This window comes from Elgaria multicarinata, chromosome 19 (genome assembly GCF_023053635.1).
Source record: "Elgaria multicarinata webbii isolate HBS135686 ecotype San Diego chromosome 19, rElgMul1.1.pri, whole genome shotgun sequence".
Taxonomy (NCBI): Eukaryota; Metazoa; Chordata; class Lepidosauria; order Squamata; family Anguidae; genus Elgaria; species Elgaria multicarinata.
Window position 1 is genome coordinate 207,307 of NC_086189.1, and position 25,064 is coordinate 232,370.

The 25,064-nt window shown below is 47.9% G+C and overlaps 1 protein-coding gene across 1 annotated transcript in view; it reads left to right on the forward strand.

The window, feature by feature from the left end:
* The window catches only part of LOC134411222 (maestro heat-like repeat family member 5), an 84,157-nt gene that overhangs the window by 12,276 nt on the left and 46,817 nt on the right, over positions 1 to 25,064 (forward strand). The window contains exons 2-8 of the mRNA XM_063144939.1: positions 9,505 to 9,647; positions 10,954 to 11,071; positions 13,231 to 13,385; positions 16,972 to 17,100; positions 21,573 to 21,732; positions 22,148 to 22,203; positions 23,604 to 23,711. Of these exons, the coding sequence (XP_063001009.1) occupies positions 9,505 to 9,647; positions 10,954 to 11,071; positions 13,231 to 13,385; positions 16,972 to 17,100; positions 21,573 to 21,732; positions 22,148 to 22,203; positions 23,604 to 23,711 (869 nt within the window). The remainder of the gene's footprint in view (positions 1 to 9,504; positions 9,648 to 10,953; positions 11,072 to 13,230; positions 13,386 to 16,971; positions 17,101 to 21,572; positions 21,733 to 22,147; positions 22,204 to 23,603; positions 23,712 to 25,064) is intronic.

The following is a 25,064-nucleotide window of genomic DNA, read 5'->3' on the forward strand; positions in this document are numbered from 1 at the left end:
ACAATCCACATAATCATTTTCTTTTACTAATTTATTCATTATAGTGATATTATTTCTCTTTTCTCTTGTCAAGAAATACTTTTGTAAGCCGCCGTGAGAGCCTTTTTTGGCTGAATGGCAGCATAAAAATCCATACATAAATAAAATAAATAAATAAACGTTAGTGAGGTTTGACCTGTCCCATCTATTATCCATAACCATATTAAAGTCCCCAGCTAAGATGACATACCCCTCCTTAAATTCTTCTATTTCTTTAAATAATTTTATAAAAAACTTTATAAACATTTGGGGCATAAACATTAATTAATGTATATACTTTTCCTTCAATTTTGCCTTTTATCATAAGGTATCTACCACTACCGTCCTTCTTTATAGTTTCTAATATAAATCCACTTTTTTTGAAATCAAAGTGGCCACTCCATTTTTTTTGAAGTCCCCAATGACTTTTCATAATAAACTGACCACTTTGTCCTTATCATATTTGCGTGCTCGAACCCTTGATGTGTTTCTTGCCACATAATAATGTCAGATCCTTCTTTATTTAACATTGTTCAATTCTCCTCCTTTTCACGACTGCCCCCAAACCTTTAACATTGAGCGTTGATACTTTTATTTTTTATCCATGGTCACCCTTTTGATATCTCTTTCGATCCCTTGTGCTCTGTAACTCAAATTCACATATATAAAGACACAAATACCATAAAAAAACCTCCAATCCCATACTCCAACCCGCTTCTTCCCCCCTACCCCCCACCCCCCACCTCTCCCCTCCCAAATCCCCATAAGTCTATCACTCCGGCCATCTACTTTTAGGGGGGAGGGGGGAGGCAGTGCTTCGCCTGGCCAGCAAGGTCTCTATATTTTATCAATTCTGTCTACAATTATCAGATGCCCCTGCCTCACTTCCCTCCCCGCCTGTTTCAGTCAAACTAGCATCATCATACAGACCCAAACTCTTCAGCAGCTCCTTGCCCTGATCCAAAGAGGTTACTCTGTGCTGCCTCTCACCATATGTAAATCTTAAAAATACAGGGTAACCCCAAGCATATCTTATTGCTTTTTTCACTAATATTTCCATTATCGGCTTAACACTACGTCTCCAATTAAGTGTATGCTGACAAAGATCGTTGTAAATTTGCACTGTTTTGTCTTTATATTGTAGCAGGGCCATGGATCTCAATTTCTTCATAACTTGCTCTTTCTTGTAGTAACTGCCAAATTTTACCAGAATATCTCTAGTTGCTCCCTTGTAATTTTGTTCCCCCACTCTATGAATTCTGTTTAAATCACAGTCCTCTATTTCCAAATCAGGCATCATATCTTTGAACCATTGCAGAATTATGCCTCTCAAATCTTCTTGTGATTGAATCAGATGTTTAATACGAATTGATGAACGACGATTATAATCTTCTAATTGGATCAGCCTTAATTCATGGTCCTGAAATTGGACATTAGAGGTTTTTTCATGAACATTCTGTCTTTTCTCCAGGAAATTTACTCCTACCTCCAGATTTTTTATGCTCTTAACGTTCTGAGCAATCTTATCAGCCAGCACTGCCATTCGTTTATCTGATCTCTCAGCCTGTTGATCGATTCTCTTAAAAATAGTCTCATTATTCTCTACTATGAAACTTTTGATTTCAGCCATGGTGGCTGGCTCCTTGCCAACTGGTGCCTTCACATCTTCTGCCATTGTAGGGTCTGCCGCTGCTATCTCTGTCTCTCCCTGCTCTTCTTCCAAGGCCAATTTCTCAAGGTGGGGGAGGTTGTGATTACTGGGTCGTTTCCTTGACCAGGTAACTTTTGAAAATTCGGTTTTAATTTTTTTTTTAAATGTTCGACATAGGGCATAAATCTCTTTCTTAATGTCCTGGCTCTTCTTCCTTGCCCAGGGTATTTTTCTCTCTCTGTAGTTCCCGGGAATTTACAACTCTCTCTTCTCCAACAAAGGGTGAGATCCACCATAAATCAAGTCAGCATTCGCTGGGGGAGCTCCAACAGTTAGGGTTCCAAACTGTTCCAAACAGCTTAGCCCCCTCTCCAGATGCTGCTTCAAAATCAATTTCCCCACTCCTTATGAATCTCTTTTTTAATGTCCCGGATTAACACAGTCCTTGCCCGGGCTGCTTTTATCTTTCTGTAGTTCCAATAATTAATTGCTCTCTCTTTTCCAGCAAGGAGTGAAATTCACCATAAATCAAGTCAGCGTTCGCTGGGAAAGTTCTAAAAATAACATGCAATTACTGCAGTGCACAATCCAGCACAGTCCAGCACATACGCAGTTTACTTTCGCTTTCCACTCCGAAACGCTCAGAGACACTGCTTTATCACATCAGTTCCTCCACTCCTTACATCATTTCAACTCTCGCAAACATCAATAACACCGACAATTAATATTCATAGTCCTTTTCCAACATGCTCATCTGAGATTTATGTGCTTTTAAACAAGATAATTGACTTTCCCGGTTTGGCCGGTTTGAGCTTCACAATTCCCTTACCAGTTCCATGGCTGCCAGGCTCCGCCCCCTCCTTTTCTTTGTCTGACCACTCACCTTTTAGAGCTCAGATCTTGATTTAAATCAATAAAATGCTTTTTGAACCCTCTGTCATTGTGAAAGTGGAGTTGTGCTTTGGGGCTAATTAGATCTCACCCCTGGGCGGAAGAACCTTTGTCTAACATGGTGACCTACTTGCTGCTTCCCATCCCTGCCCTAAAACACAGAAGGAGGAGGAGGACAAAGAAGGGCAACTTCTATAACGACCGGCGTGCCCCCAGCATTCCACCTAGGAAGAGGGTTCCATTGGCAGTTGGCTGAGTGACCAGGGAGAGGAGGAAGAGTCAAGAGAGCAACTTGTACAACTTGCAGTGTTTCATCTTTTCAAAATCAGCATTTGCTTACGAAGTGCCTGCCTTCACAAAAGCAATGCTCACGTGATAATAGCATAACACGGTACCAGGAGTGAACATGGAGACTTCATATAAGCTGAAGGTGACTGGAGTTTTTAAAAGAAAATAAAAGAACCACAGTTTTAAGCTTGACTGTGCTGTGAATGTGGCTGAAAGCATTTCATGCAAGAGACTGATTCCAGTATGAAGGTCTGTAGATGGAAGTCCAAGGAAAAAGCCATTTTTTTCCTCAAAGGAACGACGGTGGAATTTTGTTAGACACTCCATGTCTGACATGTCTATTGCAGTTTAAGCATAACCCAGAGTTTCATATATGACCTCAGGTAATACAATTGCTAATACAATTTCAGTTATGGGTTTTTGTAGGCTAGAGGCTCAATTCAAAGGGTAAGAAGGAAATAGTACTTTTATCATCATCATCTTCATTATAATTATTATTATTTTCATTTCTATATTGTCCAATAGCCGAAGCACAATTTATCATTGTGATATCTATTTTACAAAGATGCTTAGTGCAAAGCCTAAGCATTTGCACTAAGGATTGTCCTCTCCTCTGAAACCATGTGCTTATATTTATATATTTGATATCTCAATACTCCAAGTCTCTGATGAAGTGAGCTGTAGTCCAGGAAAGCTTATGCCATAATACAGAACTGGACAGCACATATATACTAGAAGCCAACATGGATTTGTCAGGAACAAATCCTGTCAGACTAATTTGATCTCATTTTTTGATAGGACTCCCTTGTGGACTGTGGGAATGCTGTGGACGTCATATATCTTGACTTCAGCAAAGCTTTTGACAAAGTACCATATGACATTCTGATTAACAAACTAGCTAAAAGTGGGCTAGATGGAACAACTATTAGGTGGATCCACAGTTGGCTACAGAATCGGACTCAAAGAGTACTTATCAATGGAACCTTCTCAAACTGGGGAGAGGCAATGAGTGGGGTGCCGCAGGGCTCAGTCCTGGGCCCAGTGCTCTTCAACATTTTTATTATTTATTTATTTCATTTTTATTTATTACATTTTTATACCGACCAATAGCCGAAGCTCTCTGGGCGGTTCACAAAAATTAAAACCACAATAAAACACCCAACAGGTTAAAACACAATTACGAAACACAGTATAAAAAGCACAACCAGGATAAAACCACACAGCAAAGTTGATATAAGATTAAAATACAAAGTTAAAACAGTAAAATTTAAATTTAAGTTAAAATTAAGTGTTAAAATTCTGAGTGAATAAAAAGGTCTTCAGCTGGCGACGAAAGCAGTACAGTGTAGGCGCCAGGCGAACCTCTCTGGGGAGCTCGTTCCACAACCGGGGTGCCACAGCGGAGAAAGCCCTCCTCCTAGTAGCCACCTGCCTCACTTCCTTTGGCAGGGCTCACGGAGAAGGTCCCCTGTAGATGATCTTAAGGTCCGGGTAGGTACATATGGGAGGAGGCGTTCCTTCAGATAACCTGGCCCCAAACCGTTTAGGGCTTTAAATGTCAATACCAGCACTTTGAATCGGGCCCGGACCTGGACTGGCAGCCAATGAAGCTGGAAAAGGACTGGCATAATGTGATCTCACCGGCCAGTCCCTGTTAATAACCTTGCTGCCCTATTTTGTACCAGCTGAAGCTTCCGGACCGTTTTCAAAGGCATCCCCACGTATAACGCATTGCAGTAATCCAAGCGAGAGGTTATCACCAGAGCATGGATAACTGTAGCTAGGCTATCTCTGTCCAGATAAGGGCGTAGTTGGTATATCAACCTAAGCTGATAAAAGGTGATCTTTGCCACTGAGTTCACCTGTGCCTCAAGTGACAGTTCTGGATCCAAGAGCACCCCCAAACTACAGACCCGATCCTTTAGGGAGAGTGCAACCCCGTCCAGGACAGGACAAACATCACCTCGCCGGACAGATGAACCACCCGCTAACAGTACCTCCGTCTTGTCTGGATTGAGTCTCAGTTTGTTAACCCTCATCCAGTCCATTACCGTGCCCAGGCACTGGTTCAGAACAGTCACTGCCTCACCTGGGTTTGATGAAAAGGAAAGGTAGAGCTGGGTATCATCCGCATATTGATGACACCTCAGTCCACATCTCTGGATAACCTCCCCCAGCGGCTTCATGTATATGTTAAACAGCATAGGGGATAAGATAGAGCCCTGCAGAACCCCATGGCTTAGGAGCCATGGCACAGAGCAATAATCCCCCAGCACCACCTTCTGGAATCGGCCATCCAAGTAGGAGCGGAACCACTGCAACGCAGTACCTCCAACTCCCAGCTCAGACAACCTATCCAGAAGGATACCATGGTCGATGGTATCGAAGGCCGCTGAGAGGTCCAGGAGAACCAACAGGGTCGCACTCCCCCTGTATCTCTCCCGACAGAGGTCATCCCACAGGGCGACCAAGGCAGTTTCCGTTCCAAAACCAGGCCTGAAACCCGATTGAAATGGATCTAGATAATCCGTTTCATTCAAGAGTGCCTGGAGTTGTCCTGCAACCACCCGCTCAAGCACCTTGCCCGGGAAAGGGATATTAGCCACCGGCCTGAAGTTGTTAACATCTTCCGGGTTCAGATTAGGCTTCTTCAGGCTTCTTCTTCTTCTTTTAAAGAGGCCGGCACCACTCCCTCTCTCAAGGAGGCATTTACAACCTCCTGGACCCAGCCGGCGATCCCCTCCTTATTTGATGTAATGAGCCACGAGGGGCAAGGGTCAAGCACACAAGTGGTCGACCGGACTTGGCCAAGCACCTTGTCCACATCCTCGGGCCTCAATAACTGAAACTCATCCAATAAAACTGAACCGGACGGCGCTCTGAACGCCTCTACTAGTGGAGCTGCATTAAGTGTGGTGTCCAATTCATGACGAATCTGAGCAACTTTATCTTCAAAGTGCCATGCAAACTCGTCACAGCGTGCTACCGAGGGTTTCACCATCTCTCGCCCTGGCCCAGAGTGTAACAGGCTGCGAACCACCCGGAAAAGCTCCGCCGGACGACACTGAGAAGACGCAATGCTGGTGGAAAAGAACTGCCTCTTTGCCACCCTCACCGCCACAGAGTAGGCTCGATAGTGAGCTCTAACCCATGTTTGATCAGACCCAGCACGAGTCTTCCTCCACCTGCGTTCTAGCCGTCTCCCCTCTTGCTTCATTGCCCTCAGCTCAGGTGTATACCAAGGAGCTGACCGGGCTCTGCTCAGAGAGAGAGGACGTTTGGGCGCGATCGTGTCAACCGTCCGAGTCATCTCTGCATTCCACAGAGCGACCTGCGCTTCGACAGGAGCACTGGCCATATCAGCAGGAAAATCCCCCAGAGCCCTCTGGAATCCATCGGAGTCTATTAGCCTCCGGGGGTGGACCATTTTAATAGGCCCCCCACCCTTGCAGAGGGGAAAGGCCGCCGAGAGTCTAAACCTCAATAGGAAGTGATCTGACCATGACAAGGGGGTAGATGTTAGTTCCCCCACTTCCAGATCACCATCCTCCTGTCCAGTCGAGAAAACCAGATCAAGCGTGTGCCCCTTTGCATGTGTTGGGCCGATGACATGTTGAGACAGCCCCATGGTTGTCATGGCAGCCATGAAGTCCTGAGCCGCTCCAGATACAGCAGCCTCGGCATGGAAGTTGAGATCCCCCAGAACCACCATCCTGGGGGTTCTCAACACCAGGTCCGAGACAACCTCTGTCAGCTCAGGCAGGGAGACTGTGGGGCAGCGGGGTGGACGGTACACCAGCAGAATCCCTAATCTGTCTCGAGTACCCAACACACAGTACAGACACTCAAGATCAGCACTCGACTGAACAGGAAGCCTAGAGAGGGAGATTGTATTCCTATAGACCACGGCAACCCCCCCTCCCCGGCCCTCGAGTCTGTGCTGGTGCTGCACCGAGTACCCAGGAGGGCAGAGCTGGGTGAGAGCAACCCCTCCCAGTTCCCCCACCCAGGTCTCAGTGATGCATACCAGGTCAGCCCCCTCATCCACAATCAGATCATGGATGAGAGAGATTTTGTTTTGGACTGACTGGCATTCAGCAGCAGCAGCACCAGACCCGAGAGCAAGCTGATAAGGCCGCCAGGAACCATCTGGTTGGGGGAAGGACTAGAAGAGGGGATAGCTGTAAGGAATCTGTCCCCTCTTCTCCTCATCTGGCCTGTTCCTCCCCCAGCACCATACCTCCCCCTACCCGTGACCACAGTTATGCAGGCACCCCCATATTCCCCAGAGCTCCCCAGGCACATATTAAAAATTATTTAAAAATTGATTAAAAGTTTTTTGAGAAATTGCTGTTGGTTGCTGGTCTGCTGGTGTTCTCCAAAACAGGGTGGCTCCTCTGTGCGACGCAAAGTGCGGCGCCAGCGCCGAGGCGCTGCCTCTGGCCGGCTGGAGCTTTACCTGTAAGCAAGGTGGGGCACTAGTCAGCAGATGTTCAGCAGCTGGGGGAAAGAGACTGCAGAGCCCAGGCTCCTGCAGCCCCAAGGTCTTCTCTCCCCACTGCAAGCACACCCCACCTTCCTCTGGCCGGCTGGAGCTTTACCTGTAAGCAAGGCGCTCCGCGGAGCCCAAGATGGGGGACACGTGGCTCAGCAATACTACAAACGAGAAAGATCTTGGAATTGTTGTAGATCACAAGCTGAATATGAGCCAACAGTGCGATATGGCTGCAAGAAAGGCAAATGCTATTTTGGGCTGCATTAATAGAAGTATAGCTTCCAAATCACGTGAGGTACTGGTTCCTCTCTATTCGGCCCTGGTTAGGCCTCATCTAGAGTATTGTGTCCAGTTCTGGGCTCCACAATTCAAGAAGGATGCAGACAAGCTGGAGAGTGTTCAGAGGAGGGCAACCAGGATGATCAGAGGTCTAGAAACAAAGTCCTATGAAGAGAGACTGAAAGAACTGGGCATGTTTAGCCTAGAGAAGAGAAGATTGAGGGGAGACATGATAGCACTCTTCAAATACTTAAAAGGTTGTCACACAGAGGAGGGCCAGGATTTCTTCTCGATCCTCCCAGAGTGCAGGACACGGAATAACGGGCTCAAGTTAAAGGAAGCCAGATTCCGGCTGCACGTCAGGAAAAACTTCCTAACTGTTAGAGCAGTGCGACGGTGGAATCAGTTACCTAGGGAGGTTGTGGGCTCTCCCACACTAGAGGCATTCAAGAGGCAGCTGGACAACCATCTGTCAGGTATGCTTTAGAGTGTATTCCTGCATTGAGCAGGGGGTTGGACTCGATGGCCTTGTAGGCCCCTTCCAACTCTGCTATTCTATGATTCTGACTAGCTCAGTGGCAAAGCATATACCTTGCATGCAAAATCCCCCACAGCAGACGCAGGTAGGGCTAGGAAAGACCCCCGACTGAAACTCTGGAGGCCGCTGCCGGTCAATAGGGACAATACTATTGGTTTATTATTCTATTTCATTTGTACCCCACTTTTCTCCCAAAACATTTGGCACTCAAGGCCAGATGGACTAGTGGTCTAACATGGTTTAAGGTATCTGCCTATGTTCCTAATGTGGATGGGTTTTGCTCAGCCAGCTCAGAATACCACCTTGCAGTAAATGATGGAAGCAATGAAATGTGGCTGTGTTAACCAAGAAAATGCCATTGCTGTAATTCGCTGCAACGAAGTTAGCATAAATGATGAGGTTCTCTTCAGAGATAGCAGGTTAGTGGTGTTTTAGTCTAAGATGTAGGGACATGGCTCATGGGAGAGCCAGTCCAAGGTTCAATCCCCAGCGGCATCTCCAGATAGGGCTGGAAACCCTATCAATGGCCCCTTTCAGACAACACGCTAAACCATGCTGATTAATCACAAAATGGTTAAGGTTTTGTGGTTAAGCAGCATGGTTTAGCGTGTTGTCTGAATGAGGCCAGTGTCGAGAATATTGGGCTAGATATTGGACCCAAGGGTCTGACTCAGGCCTTAGCTAGACCTAAGGTTTATCCCAGGATCGTCCCAGGGTCATCCCTGCCTGCACCCGGGATATCCTGTGTGTCATTTACATGAACAGGGATGACCCCGGGACGATCCCAGGATAAACCTTAGGTCTAGCTAAGGCCTCAGTCTAAGGCAGCTTCCCAGGTGTCTTGTATTCCTATAAGCCCTGTTAGAATCGATACATGAGCATGGAAATTGGATACCATTGGGCATGGAGAAATGAAAAAGGAGAACCAGAAATATTACGTGTCAGCCATAAATTATTGCTATAGTAAACTGATAATGCACCACCATTTAAATGTGCTGAATTTCAAAAACGTTTATTAGAACAGGATTTTGAACATGCCACTTCCAGTTCAGAATATCCCCTGTCCAATGGATTTGCGGAAATGTACACTGATGGTGCTATATAAATAATAATAATAATAATAATAATAATAATAATAATAATAATAATAATAACCAGAGGATTTACAAGCTGATCCATATTGGGCCCAGTCACATTATAAAACTACTTCTGTAGAAATAGGATGATAATCCTCAGATGTGGAGATGTGTGATCCCCCCCAGTGACCCTGCATTGTTTGCAGGAACCCTTCCTGCTCCAAACCCACGGATCAGCTGTGTGCTCCACGTGACTTCCCGTCTCCAGGGGGCATCCTAAGGGTGCAACTGCTGCTGCTGCCCTCGGCCTGGGCAAACTGGGACTTCCAGGCCGTCATGCCAGTGCTGACACTGACTGTGATGAATGGATTCAGCCGTGATTGTGATGTCACATATGACATAAAGCACCTTGTAATGAGCTAGAGTTGCCCACAAAGGTCTGGAAAATTTCTGCTTTTGAGTCAAGACGAAATTGAAGGTTGAGTCAAGACGAAATTTACCAGAGAACATGACTTTCTGTGGAAGGTGATGTGTGCCCCAGGGTTCGGGTTTTACATCCTAGATGACTGACAAATCTTTGGGCCTGCAGAGCTTGCCGAGAGAGGAGGAAGCCCCACGATTAGGAGCAAGGCCCTGCTGCTGGGTGGAGCAAATGCCACAATCCGGTGTCTTTACAGCCCATTTGTTTTAACAGGATTTAGATACGCTTGATTGTGTGCTGTGCTGCGCCCACAGTGTCTGTGCCCACACAAAAAAGGGGGAGTGTTAACCTCTGTTTAAGATCTGTTTGATAGGTTGTGAAGTTGCGTTGATGCGTCTAAAACACTGAAGTCTAGACTAGTTTGCGTTTTAAGCCTTCCTGCCTTATAATTAATAAGTCCCCCCACCCCTATAGATAGGTTCTATAAAGTTATCAGTCTTCATAGAACCCAGCCGGTAAATAAAATCCTGGCTGGAACCGATTGGTAGAAGTTCAGGCCTAGCTGGTCTACTTGGAGAGAAGCGAAGGGCTTTATGTATGTATGTATTAAAATATTTGTATCCCAGCCTATATTATTGAGATCTCGGCGGCGTACAGATAATATCAATTCAAACAGTATAAAACGATACATAAATTACACAGCTAAACATGTATTAAACCATTAACAAATACCAGTAAAACCCAAATAAAACTGCATGCAGCTTTAGGGAAATTAGCCCTCAAAGGCACTGATAAAAAGCCACATTTTAACTTGGCACCGAAACGAAGCTAGCGTCTGGACCAGTTGGGCCTCCCAGGGGAGAGCCTTCCATAACTGGGTTGCCACAACAGAGAAGGATTTGCAATAATGACAAGAACCACAAAAGTAAAATTGTACGTAGCGGGATAGTGCCCTCCAAACCTGGCTCCCTCATTACCGGGGAAGTTTATGCTGGTCAGCCCTTGCTAGGCCATCCCTAGCACAAACATGGCTTTAGCCTGATCTTACATCTATTGCACAACTGAACAACGAGGGCTCCATAAATTAGTATTGATACCTTACTGGGTTCGCCTGCCTGCCCTGCAGTCCCACCAGCCTATTTCGGTTTCTCTTGAAAGCTACGATGACCTTTACTGTCAGTTTACAACATGGAGGATTTTGGAAACCTCTAATTAATCTTTTAGAAATGTGATCCCTTGCCAAGAAAGGCCCATTTAATGTCTCAATTTTGTTTCAGGCTCCGCTCATTCTTCAAGAGAGTCAGGCATAGGAAGAACAGGATTTGTCACCATGAAGAGGAGTGCAGCAGAAGCACAGACAGCTCCCAGCAAAAAGAAAAGGCCAAGCCTCAGAAGGAGGAGCTGGATGAAAATGGTGAGACTCTTGTGGGGACTGAGAAGAGGTCAAGGAGGCTCCGTGCTTAAAGGATCGTGGGCACAGGGCTCCCACAGGAAGAGGAAGGGAGCACCCACGTGGTTAGGCAGTGGTTCAACAGGAAGGCGGCAGGCAGTTCCTGGCCTGCGGGAGGCCTCAGCTAGCCCAAGGGCCCGGGATCCCTCTGTGAGGCAACAAGCAGGAGTCATCATTTCCCCCATTATTTATGTATTGATCTCCTGTGTGCCAATCTAGAGGTTCTCAGAGCGACTTACAATAAGAATGTCAAAAATAACAAACTCAATGAGCAGTAACAACAAAAATTAGAAGACAGCAAGCAACGTAGCCTATGAAAGCAGAATTAAAATTGTCAGGGGGGAAATAAGGCTGATACCACAACTGCACCTGGGAATTGTCTAGGAGCCGTTGCGGCTGTTTCAAGACTGGCGTATATGTGTGTTTCATACCCAGTCCCTGTCAGTAATCCAGCTGCAGCATTTGCAACCAATTAGTTCCTGCACCAAAGCAAGATTGGACCTTTGGCTGGGACCCTGCACCGCTCTGTGCTGCTCAGTGGTGCAGGCTGTGCTTGGGAGCAGGCAAAGGAAGTAGAGAGTCTAGCAGAAACGCCCGTGTCTTTTCATTATTGCAGGGTTTCCCCTGGGTTTGGGTCAAATGGATAAAGATGAGAAGTCAATTAGACTGGAATTTTGGATGTCAAGAAGTTATCTCACCACAGCAAACATGCCTCATTTTTTAGCTATCCTACTGTCAACGTGGTCTGTAGCTACCAGAAACTGCCAACACACACACCCCCTTTGGTCAAGACTATCACCCCAGAATCAATTGGGCCAGAGGCATTTGGCTCTGTCTTAATAAACACTCTGCCCAAGGCTGGGGTTCAGCCCTTGTCTACTGTGATTTTGAGTTCCCATTTCAATCTCTGCACAGAAGGTCCAGTCTCACAGGTACTGATGATGATCACTTGGACGTATTCTACTGCTTTCAATAGGTCTAAGTTGTAACTTTTTATTCATTCATTTATTCATTCATTCAAGGTGGCAACTATCAAACCTAAAGCCAATACAAACCTCCTAGATTTTTTTATTACTAAAGAAGAGTGGTAGAATAACGCCACATTTGCAGTCGTTCAAGAGGTCCCCAAAAAAGAACCATACAAAATCACAGACATGATGCTGTCTTTGTAGCCTGTGTCTCTATACTAGGCTAAGTAGACCTTCAGCTTGTTCTGATTCAGAAAGGCAAATCTTGTGATTATAGAACGTTTATTGATTCACTCATAAAAAAAATCCAAGGTGGCTCAAAGAAACGGCAAAATTGACTATCAGTTTGCAGTCGGGTATTTGCCTTAAGGACTGGTGTCTAGTTAAATATGAGGAAGCAGAGAATAGAAGAAATGCTCAGTTTTCACACTGTGTGTGTGTGTGTGTGTGTGTGTGTGTGTGTGTGTGTAAACAGTGGGGTCCCCCCTCCCCCAAGGATCTGTGTTGGGGCCTTTGCTTTTTAACTTGTTCACAAATTATCAGGGGTAAGGGGGTGAGCAAGGGCAGGGCCAAGTCTGCAGATGACACTAAAGGAGAAACTGACCAGGAAACTGACCAGGTCATGGTGGACAAGCTCAATCAAAATGCCAGCCTGATGTGTGCAGCAGCTGTGAAGAAAGGTGGACTCCATGCTAGGGATTATTAGGAGAGGAACTGAAAATAAAACTGGCATTATCATAATGGTGCGAACATGGTCACTATGTCCTGGTCACTGCACCCCAAGAAAAATATTGTAGAGCTGGAGAAAAGTTAAAATATTTGGGGCTGTTTCATTTAGGAAAATGCAATTGAGGGGGAACATGGTAGGGGGGTGTTTAAGTATGTGCAGTGTAGAAAAGTGGGTAAGTTTTACTAGAACCCAGCAGGGTCATCCAGTGAAGCCAGATGGTGGGAGATTCTGAACAGACCAAAGGAAGGCCTTCTTCAAACAGCACATGGTTAAACTATGAGATGTCGTGATAGCCACAAATTGGGATGGCTTTAAAAGGGGACTGGACAAATTCATGGAGGAAGAGCTAAGGCTATCTCTACTCATCTTGGTGGCTACAGTATGTACCATTTGCTGACCTAAGCTCTGTTCTTCCTCTTTGGCAGAATCACAGATCTGTTTTTTCAACTTGAGGAATCTCAGAGAAGGAAATGGCCCTTCCCTGGTGCAAGAGTCCACAGACAACCTGTGTGCCTTGGCTGAGACCAAGGTGGCCGGGGTCCTGCGGGCCATCTGCAAGTACCGCCAGAGCATCCACAAGGTAGGGGCCCCCTTTGGCGCTCTTTGGGCCTCTTTCAGCTGGTTCTTTGCCTGTTTGTTTTAATGCTGCTCAAAAGTGAATTGGGGATTAGAGGGCAGACGCATGACATCTCAAACCATCTCGCTGTCTATGTTTTTCGTTCTCATCCTGACTTTCTCTTGGGCCAATTCCTATCCCATATCTAGTGGGAAGGTCCCTCAAAAAAGAGGGATGGTCAGCTTCTTTTTTGGCAACTGGGGGGCTGTGTCCATAGGGCTGCTTGGGTGCATGGTGAGGTGCTTGGCGCCACATGATGTCGTGGCCAGCACGCACCCAACCAGCGGCGTCCACCTTGGAAAACCACAGTATCACTATCACAGAGTCATTTCACTGTGTTCCTTTTAGTTGAAGCAGCTTCCATGCGCTTGCTGTGCCATGTGCCCCCGCTCGCCTGCATTAAATCCTGGGTGTGCCTCTGTAACCTGACTGTGACATGTTCAAGGGATGCAGGTGCCCCTCCCCTTATCAGTCCTTTTCCTAGCCCATTCCATTGGGAGCCTTCATTAGGCACTTCCTTATGGCTGCCTTACTTCGCTTCTCTGATGTTGTGTTACTTCGTTTCGCTTCTCTGCTGTTTAGAGTAAATAAGGTAGAAAGTTATAACTCAGTGACAGTTTGCTAGCATGGGGCGAATTTGGGGTGGAGGGTGCACTCAAGGAGTGGGGCTGCCCCTTCACCCTCATCAGTCCTTTTTCTAGCCCATTCCATTGTTATTTAGATTCTCTGATGCTGTCCTACTTTGCTTCTCTGATGCTGTGCATTTCTGGAGGGAGCTTATATTCTTTACTTTGCTGTTACCAGCTGCGCATCTCCGGTTTATAAAACTAGAGATCTGCCGCATTAGTTCATTCCCATTCCCATTCCTACAATGTAGCAGGGGGAGCCTGGAGAGGAGTGGGCAATAAGCCTTTCTCATGGATGACTTTGGTTCTACCCCATCCCTACCCAGAAGTATGTTTTTCCAGGCTCTGCAAAACCAGGTTTTAAGGACGACTGGCTCCACCATGTAACACTAATGAAGTAGAGCCGGTTTCATCATACTAGCACATGTCCTGGGCTCAGGGTCTCACTGGAATTCATCGGCCCATGGGAGAATCCCCCTGACACACACCAGTTCATAGAGATCTGCTTGGGATGGTGTCCCTGCTGATCAGAAGAATCAGTCCAACCCCGTTTCGAGGTGTGGGACCTACCCTTGTGCACTCTTGCCAGAAGGCGTTGGTGTGCCTGAGGTCTTGTGGGGGCAAATGAAAACTTCTCTTTCCGAGGGGCTGTGGCATCCACTGCTGGTCCAATGAGCTAGAGAGGGACACCTTGATCCACCCATGAAGGACCGGGGCAGCAGAAGCGCCGAATCAGCCCCTTCCCCTCCTCAGAGCGGGGCATGCCCAGAGTGCTGCCCCGCTGCACTGGGCAAGGGTGTGGGTGCAGCAGAAGCACAAGCCCTCCCGCCACCTGAAGTGAGGAGGCACCACTGGGCACCCCCAGCGGCTGCCCCTGTGGTCACAACCCCCCTGCAGCGGCTGTCCTCCCTCCCTTTGGCTCCATGTAACCCCTCTGAGCGAGCCAAAGCGCCTGCTTCCTGGAGAGCCACGGCAGTCACTCTTGCAGCCAAAGTGGCCCTCCAGAGAGCCCGCCTGCCTGCCTGCCTGCCCACCCACCTGCCCACTGGCTCTCTCCAAGTGGGCTCTTAAAAGGAGCCAGAGGGGGGCAGGTCCCCCAGAGCAGCCACCCACCTTCTGCCTCACTTGGAGGATGCCCTGAGAGAGAAAAGGAGGGTGGGCAGCTGCTGGAGGAGCCTCACCAGCCACGGTATTGGCCACCATGGGTGAGCAGGGCTGGCGGGGGTCTCTGGACCACCTGCTAGTGCCACCACCTCGCTCCAGTGAAGAGCAGTGGGGACCCCTCCTGGTGGGGAGGGGGAGTGCACCATGTGCTGCTCCTCCCGCTCCGCCACGTAGGGGGTCACCCTGCCTCTTGAGAGGGCTGGCCCTGTTTGGGTGGGATGCGCGCATGAGAGCGCCTGCGCACTGGCTTAGCACCATCGATTGCAGCTGGGATGGCTCTGGGTCTGCTCCTCCTCCAGGCCAGCAGAGTAGCTAAACTCAGCGCGAGGAGTTTGCTTGCATGCGGCCAATACGTGCAGCTGTTTGGGGGTGGGGGGCGAATCCATCAAAGCATCAGCTGTTACTCAAGACCATAATAACCCAGCTCCATTCTTTAAGTTCAAAATTCCATATTAGAGTAAAACCTTTCAGACCAGTAAAGGGGTGGGACTCATCCATGGCTTGCTGTGCCCAGTCCTGCAAGCCCCGAACAAGAAAAGAACCGGATATTACAAGCTAGACATAAGGTGATGCCTTATAGGCCCCTTCCGACTCTACTGTTCCTTGATTCTGTGTGCATCATTAGATTTTGCTTGATTTAAAAAACACAAAACACACCCCAAATAAATAAAAGCTGTGGGAAGAAGGAGAGCCCAGTTGGAACCATGCTAGGTGGGGCCTTCACAGTTTGACTTCATCATAGTCCTGATCTGAATCAGAGGGACAGGAGCGCTATTTGCCCTGGGAGGAAACCATCCATAAAAGGAAGCAACAGTGGTGGTATCTCTTAAGTGTTCTTAAGAGTGGGGGCAACTCCAGGCGTAAGACAGGACACAGAGGGAGAAAGGGTAGGGTCTTTTGAGGCAGCAGCAGGAGACCTTTGGACAGCTGAGGGAGAGACCTTCACAGGCATGCCTGAAAGAGAGACAGTGGGAGAGATGGTGGGGTGGGGGTTAGGCCATGCATGGCCTTGGAGGTCAGGGCAAAGGGTTTGGGCTGGATCCGGCAGCAGACAGGGAGCCTGTGTAGCGATTTAAAGAGAGGCATGTTGGCAAGATCAGTGGCCAATGGACCATGCTGAGACCATGGGGGAAAAACCAGAGGGTTAGGAAACAAGTCCTAGGAGGCAAGGTGGAAAGAACTGGGTATGTTTAGCTTGCAGGGGGGGGGGAGGGTGGCAGGATAGCACGGTCTTCAAAGACCTGAATGCAGCTGGGACTCTGTTCTCTGATGCTCCGGAGGACAGAACTCGATCTAACAGGTCTAAGTTACAGGAGGGTAGATTTCGGATGAAGATTGCCTGTGTTGAACAGGGGGTTGGACTAGATGGCCACCAAGGCCCCTTTCAACTGTTATGGTTCAGTTATCTGTGATACTATGAGGTTTATGCTCACATTGGGGCTCTTTGGTTTATCCTCTGTGTGCATTGATTTGGAAATTCTTCAAATGTTTGAAAGTTGTATCATGTTGCATTTTAAGGTTTTAATATTTGCATTTTATCATGTGAACCCCCAGAGAGCTTTAGTTATTGGACAGTATAGAAATGTAATAAAATAATAATAATAATAATAATAATAATAATAATAATAATAATAATAATAATAAGGCTTGTGCTCAGACCGATGCTGTACCTTCTGTGTGTCTGTGTGTCTGTGTGTCCCCACCCACAGCACTTCACATAACCCTGTTGTTTCCCTTTTGTGTTCCCTTCCATTCTGTAGATTTCTCCAAAGCATCGCTTGTGCATTAATCAGATCCTGCAAGCTGTGATCAAGTCAGCCAGTAGCATAGACTACAAACTGGCTAACGTCCTCATCAAACTGGCCGCTGAAGATATGCTGAGGACCACGGTAAGAGCCAAGATGACAAAACAGATGCCAAAAGTGGCCCTTCCAAGAAATTCCTGACATGTATGGGTGATAGCTTTCTCCTACAGAAAGTGGAGGAAGGAACTAGAGGATCGGCAATCCTTGACTTGATATTGACCAATAGGGATGACTTAGTGGATAAAGTGGCAGTTACGGGAACTCTGGGGGAAAGTGACCACGTCATACTTGAAATCTTGATTATGAAGGAGACAAAAGTTGAGTGTAGGCATACACGTACTCTGGATTTTAGGAAAGCTGATTTTAATAAACTCAGAACTATGATAACTAAGGTCCCGTGGCAAATGAGCCTAATGAGAAAGGGAGTGCAGGATGGGTGGGAGTATCTAAAAAATGAAATTTTAAAGGCACAGTTACAAACAATTCCAACAAGGGGAAAAGATAGAAGACAACAGAGGAAACCAATGTGGCTCCACAAAAAGCTTAGAGATGACCTAAAAACAAAAAAGGATACATATAGGAAGTGGAAGGAAGGCCAGGCTACAAAAGAAGAGTACAGACAAGTGGCGCAGAAGTGCCGAAATGACGTCAGGAAGGCTAAAGCTCAGAATGAGCTGAGATTAGCGAGGGACGCTAAAAGCAATAAAAAGGCTTTCTTCAGATATGTGAGTAGTAAAAGACAGAGGAAAGAAATGGTGGTTCAACTGCTTAATGAGGATGGCAAATTGATAACAGACGACAAAGAAAAGGCTGAAGTGCTCAATTCCTACTTTGCCTCTGTCTTCTCCCAAAAGCGGGTCTATGACCCCCCTGGAGAAAGTGAGGCAGAAGTTGAGGGGGCAGGATTGCAATTTGAGATTGATAAACAAATGGTCAAAGAACACCTAATTTCCTTGAATGAGTTCAAATCTCCAGGGCCCGATGAACTGCATCCTAGAGTAATGAAGGAGCTAGCGGAAGAACTCTCAGAACCTTTGTCTATTATCTTTGCAAAATCATGGAAGATGGGTGAGGTGCCGGACGACTGGAGGAGGGCTAACGTTGTCCCTATCTTCAAAAAGGGCAAAAAGGAGGAACCTGGGAACTACAGACCAGCCAGTCTGACATCCATCCCTGGGAAAATTCTGGAGCAGTTTATAAAGAAAATCTGTAAACACCTTGAAATCAATGCGGTGATCACTAGAAGCCAATATGGATTTGTCAGGAACAAGTCCTGTCAGACTAATTTGATCTCTTTTTTTGATCGGGTAACCTCCCTTGTGGACTGTGGGAATGCTGTGGATGTCATATATCTTGACTTCAGCAAAGCTTTTGACAAAGTGCCCCATGATATTCTGATTAACAAACTAGCTAAAAGCGGGCTAGATGCAACAACTATTAGGTGGGTTCACAGTTGGCTACAGAATCGGACTCAAAGAGTACTTATCAATGGAACCTTCTCAAACTGGGGAGAGGCAACGAGTGGGGTACCGCAGGGCTCAGTCCTGGGCCCAGTGCTCTTCAAAAAAATTATTAATGATTTGGACAAGGAGGTGCAGGGAACGCTTATCAAATTTGCAGATGACACCAAATTGGGTGGGATAGCTAATACCCTGGAAGACAGAAACAAACTTCAACGTGATCTTGATAGGCTGGAGTGCTGGGCTGAAAACAACAGAATGAAATTTAATAGGAACAAATGCCAAGTTCTACATTTAGGAAATAGAAACCAAAGGCAGTTACAAGATGGGGGATACTTGGCTCAGCAATACTACAAACGAGAAAGATCTTGGAATTGTTGTAGATCACAAGCTGAATATGAGCCAACAGTGCAATATGGGTGCAAGAAAGGCAAATGCTATTTTGGGCTGCATTAATAGAAGTATAGCTTCCAAATCACATGAGGTACTGGTTACTCTCTATTGCGTCCAGTTCTGGGCTCCACACTTCAAGAAGGACGCAGACAAGCTGGAGTGTGTTCAGAGGAGGGCAACCAGGATGATCAGGGGTCTGGAAACAAAGCCCTATGAAGAGAGACTGAAGGAACTGGGCATGTTTAGCCTGGAGAAGAGAAGATGGAGGGGAGACATGAGAGCACTCTTCAAATACTTAAAAGGTTGTCACACAGAGGAGGGCCAGGATCTCTTCTCGATCCTCCCAGAGTGCAGGACACGGAATAACGGGCTCAAGATAAAGGAAGCCAGATTCCAGCTGGACATCAGGAAAAACCTCCTGACTGTTAGAGCAGTACGACAATGGAATCAGTTGCCTGGTGAGGTTGTGGGCTCTCCCACACTAGAGGCCTTCAAGAGGCAGCTGGACAACCATCTGTCAGGGATGCTTTAGGGTGGATTCCTGCATTGAGCAGGGGGTTGGACTCGATGGCCTTGTAGGCCCCTTCCAACTTTGCTATTCTATGATTCTATGAAATATAGAGTGAGGCTCTTCTTCCCGCTCCATCCAACTAGCTTGTTTCCCAAACTTGAGCAGGTATATCTGAGATTCACCAGGGGGCGATCGACACCCGCGATTGGGTGCGAAAGGAGAGCAGCTTGAGGCCCTTTGCCACATCGTGGCCAGTCCACAGCCATCCAGCCACTTCCCTCTTGAGAAGCTGCATTTTCTCTGAAAGTCCTTTTACTCCAATCTTTTTACTGCAACCAATATGCTTCTAGTAAGAAGCTCCTGTATTCTGAAATCAGCATGTATTTATACAATTTTTTGTGTAGAAGTTACCTCATAACTAATGTTATCAACTGTCCCATAAATTAGGGCTTACATCTCATTGTTGTTAAACATTCCTTTAAAAATTGGAATGTTCATATAGGTGTTTCACGTACACCTTTCTGGCTTGATGACATCAATTTTTAATTATACCTTCCAGATAATTTCCTTTACTCAAAATTTGCTAATTAAACTTCAGTCTATATTTTTTTCTAGACAAGCTTTTTGATGTGTATTCCTTACACAATATTTTTTGCTCATTAATTGATAAGCAGAAATTTTAAGTACACTTTTGACCTGGAATAATAAGACAGCCTCATACCTGTTCATTACTCAAATATCTTTTTGGCCTGAGTGATTGGCCTTTATATCAGCATTCTCTCTTTGAATACTATCCAGGTCATTTTGACCATTATTTCATGCCAGTTCCTCTAATGATGTTCTTAAAAGCCATGCTGGATCAGACCAAAGGCCTGTCTAGTCCATCATTCGGTGTGCACAGTGGCCAGCCAGGTGCCCCAGTGCGAAGCTTGCTAGGAAGACACGGGTGAATAGCACCCTCCCACTTGCATTCCCCAGAAACCTGGATGGAGAGAAATCCTGCCTCCAGTACTGGAGGTAATGTGCAGCCATCCTGACTGCAAGCCATGGATAGCCGCCTCTGCATCCTCCTCCTCCTCCTCTTCCTCCTCCTCCATGGATTTCAAGACATGCAAGTTGGCAGGCCATCACTACAACTTGTGATAGCAACGTCCACAATTGACTTTGTGTGCTGTATGAAGAAGTTCTTCTCCAGAGGCTCATGGAGGGCATTCCGTGCCTGTGAGCTGGTGCCTCCCCCAGGAATACCCAGTCAGGGCTGGTCGTTGCTTCCTGCCCTCCCTGCCCAGTGAGACGTACAGTCATGGGGAGACGGGACTGATGGGGCTCCCCAGAGCTCAGGGCCCCTCGCTTCGACTGACCCAGAGCACCTCTGTCTTGTCTGGATGGAGTTTCAGTCATTGCTCGAGCGGGGAATCAGGCCAAAGCCACCGTGCAGAAAGGGGCAGCACCTGCCGGCCAGCCTTTCTCCAGGGACCCTCCTCCTAAGCCTGAGGTGCCGCCTTTTCCAGCCAGAGTGGGCCGACCCTTCCAAAGCGCCGCTGGGTCGCAGGCCGGCTGATAGGCTGTGTTCACTCCCAAGCAAAGCAGCGGAGCTTCTGGGGCTTCCGGGCATCAGTGCCCCCCTTCCCCCCCCCCCAGGCAAGTGTCTATTTTCAGTGGTGACACCAAGTTAGGGAATCCCTTTCCCAAATTCCTGCCTGGCACCTATGTTGTGCTTTTGCCTCAAAACTTTTTAAGCTTCTAATGTTAAAAAAAACAAACACCACTTTTGGTTTTTTCAAAACTTTTCTGAAGTTTTGAAATTTCTGGTGAGTTTGCTATAGTGACTGGTTATAGGCTGTGTTAGATTTTATGGCTTTCTAGTCTTCTTGGTATATTTGATAGTTTCATCTTTTATTGTAAGCCAATAAAATATGTTTTGATAATTGGGTAGCCTAAGAATGTGGTTAGGAAAGGAATAGGCTAGTGTGACTCCGCCACTCCAGCAGGGCAAGAGTCCCGTCCACTCAGAGGAGCGGCGCTGTGGCTATTGCTGTGCCACGTTCCACCCGACTCCGTTGCTCAGGAGAAGCCATTGCTGGCAAGAGCAGACACGAGAGGCGGGTGCTGCCGGTGCCGGCAGTGCGTGCAACTCTCAGATTGCCCCCAGCGTGACGCTTCTGCCTCCCCCCACCCCCCGGTTGCTGCAGGATCTTCAGGACCTGTATCAGGACGCGGCTGGTGACATCCTGGTGGCCTTGTGGAGCCACTTCCCGGCAGACGTGTTGACCAAGCTCCTGGAGGGCTTCCGAGGCCGGCTGCTCCCGTACCGTAGCATCCTCTGTGTCTTGGGGAAACTGGCAAACAAAGGTACAAACCACCATTCTCCCAGAGACCCTTGCGCTGAGTCCGCTTGTCATGGGAACAGGGTTGATCTAATTCAAAGGGCCTCCTCTGTTTGGGATCAGGGTTGCTCCGAGGAAGCTGGGGTGGCAGGCGGGGACAGGCTGTGAAATGCCTGTGCAGCCCAGTGGGCCTGGCACAGCAGCTCAGCCAAGGGTCCACCTGCTGTATCAGCAGGCATATTTATTTTGCACAGTCCAGCGGGCACGTTGGACGTTTGAGCTCTGACTTTGTAAATCCTTGAGCCATAAGCTTGTAGAGTGCCATCAGCATTGAGCCTATGCTGGAAAGGAAGGCCCCTTCTCCACAGAGCCATCTAAGGCCACCCATAATATCTGTTGCGCACCTTGGCCCTGAACGATTCCCTTCCTCACCTGCACAGCTTTCACCGAGAGTGACACCTTCAAGATCGACGTGTGGGAGCAGAAGCTGGTGGAGGTATGGTGAGGGCTCTTCTTCCTTGGCCAGGTTCCCACTGAATCTGGCCTGGGCTTTTTCCCACCTTGGAAAAGGGGCCAGGAGTTATTAGCGGGCACAGGCAGGAGGCGGGTGCATCGCTGAGTCCTCCTGCATTGCCATGGCCAGCGAGGGCTTGCAATGGTCTCCGTCCCTCACCACAGTTCTGAGCCCATTGGAGTTTCGTGCTATGTGACTTGGGGACACCACCACCACCCGCTAAGGCGAGCAGATTCCTTTGGGCACAACTGAATGGAGGTGGCATGAGGGTGGGTGGGTGGGTGGTAGGAATAAGGGAGGCCCAGAGGGGATGTTTGCTGGGGTGGCCCCTGCTTGAAGTGCCCCCCAGCATCCTCCGGCTGAGGAGCAGCTGATGCGGGGGGGGGGGGAGCCAAGGTCTCTTCCTGCTTCCCACTCCACGTGCGCCCCACAGCCAGCCAGCCACTCCATCGGAAGTCAGCGTAGACGGCCAACCACGGAGAGGCATTCCGCTGCGTTCATCGCTTGTCCCCCGAGGCTTCCCTCCTCCATAGCGCGTGTCCCCACCCCCCACCCCCACGGGCTAGTAGGAGAGGTGTTCTTTGCTGGCAGAGATGGATGCAAGACAGGACCAAGCCACAGGTGATCGGATTTGAAGAGATCAGGCCAGGGAAGGAGATGGAATGAAGGGAAACCACCCGCCCTCAGCTTGCTGCTGCTGCTGCTGCTGCTTTAGTGGCCATGTGATGGGGAGAAGCATAGAATCATAGAATAGCAGAGTTGGAAGGGGCCTCCAAGGCCATCGAGTCCAACGCCCTGCTCAAGGCAGGAATCCACCCTAAAGCATCCCTGACAGGTGGTTGTCCAGCCTTGTGCTCTCCTTGTGAGCTGCAGCCTTTGAGGCATCTGAGCTGATCACTGTGGGCAGCGGGGAGGGGGACTCACTTGAAGATAGTAGTGTACTTTATGCCGAAAAAGGTATCTTGACATCTTCCTTCCTTCCTTCCTTCCTTCCTTCCTTCCTTCCTTCCTTCCTTCCTTCCCTCGGGGCAGAAGAGGCTTAGCTGCAGCAGTTGCTTTAGTGCCTGTTTTCTTCTCCCACCATTTTTGGCTGGTGACCCTAGAAAACCACTGTAGCCATCATTGGACCCAGAGTGCACAAGACCTTTATCTGCCCCAGCGAGAGGAAGGAAAGATGCGTGTGGAAACGACGCCTTGGGCGTAGGAGATGTCTGCCATAAGAACATCCCCACCTGTGAGCCCCGTTTTGTGGCCTCGGCCCACGCTTGGGGCATTCGTCCCTTGCTGGGCGCCACCACCTCCGGAGGCCAACTGCTGAGCTGGACGAGCCTCAGCCGGACCCAGCAAGCGGTTGGCCTGATTTCCCCACTTCTTCCTGACAGTTTGTGGAGCGGCTCTTGATCGATGTCACGGATAAGGCTTGCTTTCAGGAACTCCATCAGGAGCTAGTGAAAGGGGACACAAAATGCGACAGCCAAAGCCCTGAAAAGGTGAGTAGCTGCATCTAGCGTTCTGCTCTCTGGGCCCCAGGAGGAGGGCCCGCCGGCTGCCAGCCACGATGTTTGTGGGAGATGTGGCTCTCTGCCTTCCGTGATGTCAGCAAGGTTTGGCGGGGGTAACCACGGTCAGTTCTGTGCTGGCTACCCTTAGAGAAGGTATCTCATGGAGGTTCTCAAGTCCACCACCACCACAAGTCCTAGCGTAGCCTCACTAGACAATGCCAGGACTGAGGCCCAGAATTTGGCCATTTGGTGGGTACCTCCAGGGCTCAACATGTTTCAACCCTGGACGTTGCTTTAGCATCAGTTTTCAGCCTGGGGATTGTATTATTATAATCAGAGTAATAACAGCAGTAGAAGGACTAAGATACTGTGTGTGAAGAATGCTGGTCCCTTGCTGACACTCTAAAGGATTCGTGGTGTGTGTGTTTTCCTCAGGAAAGTGAAACTGGAAGTATTGCCATGCTTTTTGTCAGTAGTAGTTAGGCCTTCCCTCTCAGTCAGTTGCATCAGCAGAAAATTGTGCTCTGTTTGTTCATCTCAATTTGGTATAAAATAAGAGAATAAAAAGAAAATCTCTAGTCCTTATTTGCAGAGAAGCTGTTCTGGTGGGATCTGGTCTGCAACACCCTTGATCACTGAGAAGCCCCAGCTAGTCCCCACACACCGGGGCGGGGAGGCGGGGAATTGTAGACAAGATTATCTGCTTCTAGTTTGAAAATATATTTTGGACTTGAGAAGAAAATAGTGAATAATCTCTCATAGAAACATAGAATAGTAGAGCCAGAAGGGGCCTATAAGGCCATCGAGTCCAACCCACTGCTCAGTGCAGGAATCCACACTAAAGCATCTCTGACAGACGGCTGTCCAGCTGCCTCTTGAATGCCTCTAGAGTGAGAGAGCCCACAACCTCCCTAGGTCACTGGTTCCATTGTGGTACTGCTCTAACAGTATGGAGGTTTTTCCTGGTGTTCAGCCAGAATCTGGCTTCCTGTAACTTCAGTCCATTATTCTGTGTCCTGCACTCTGGGAGGATCGAGAAGAGATCCTGCCCTTCCTCTGTGTGACAACCTTTCAAGTATTGGAAGAGTGCTCTCATGTCTCCCCTCAGTCTTCTCTCCTCCAGGCTAAACCTGCCCAGTTCTTTCAGTCTCTCCACATAGGGCTTTGTTTCCAGACCCCTGATCATTATCGTTGCCCTCCTCTGAACCCCCTCCAGCTTATCTGCATCCTTCTTGAAGTGTGGTGTCCAGAACTGGATGCAATACTCAAGATGAGGCCTAATCAGTGCTGAATAGAGGGGAACCAGTACCTCGCGCAATTTGGAAGCTATATGTCTATGAA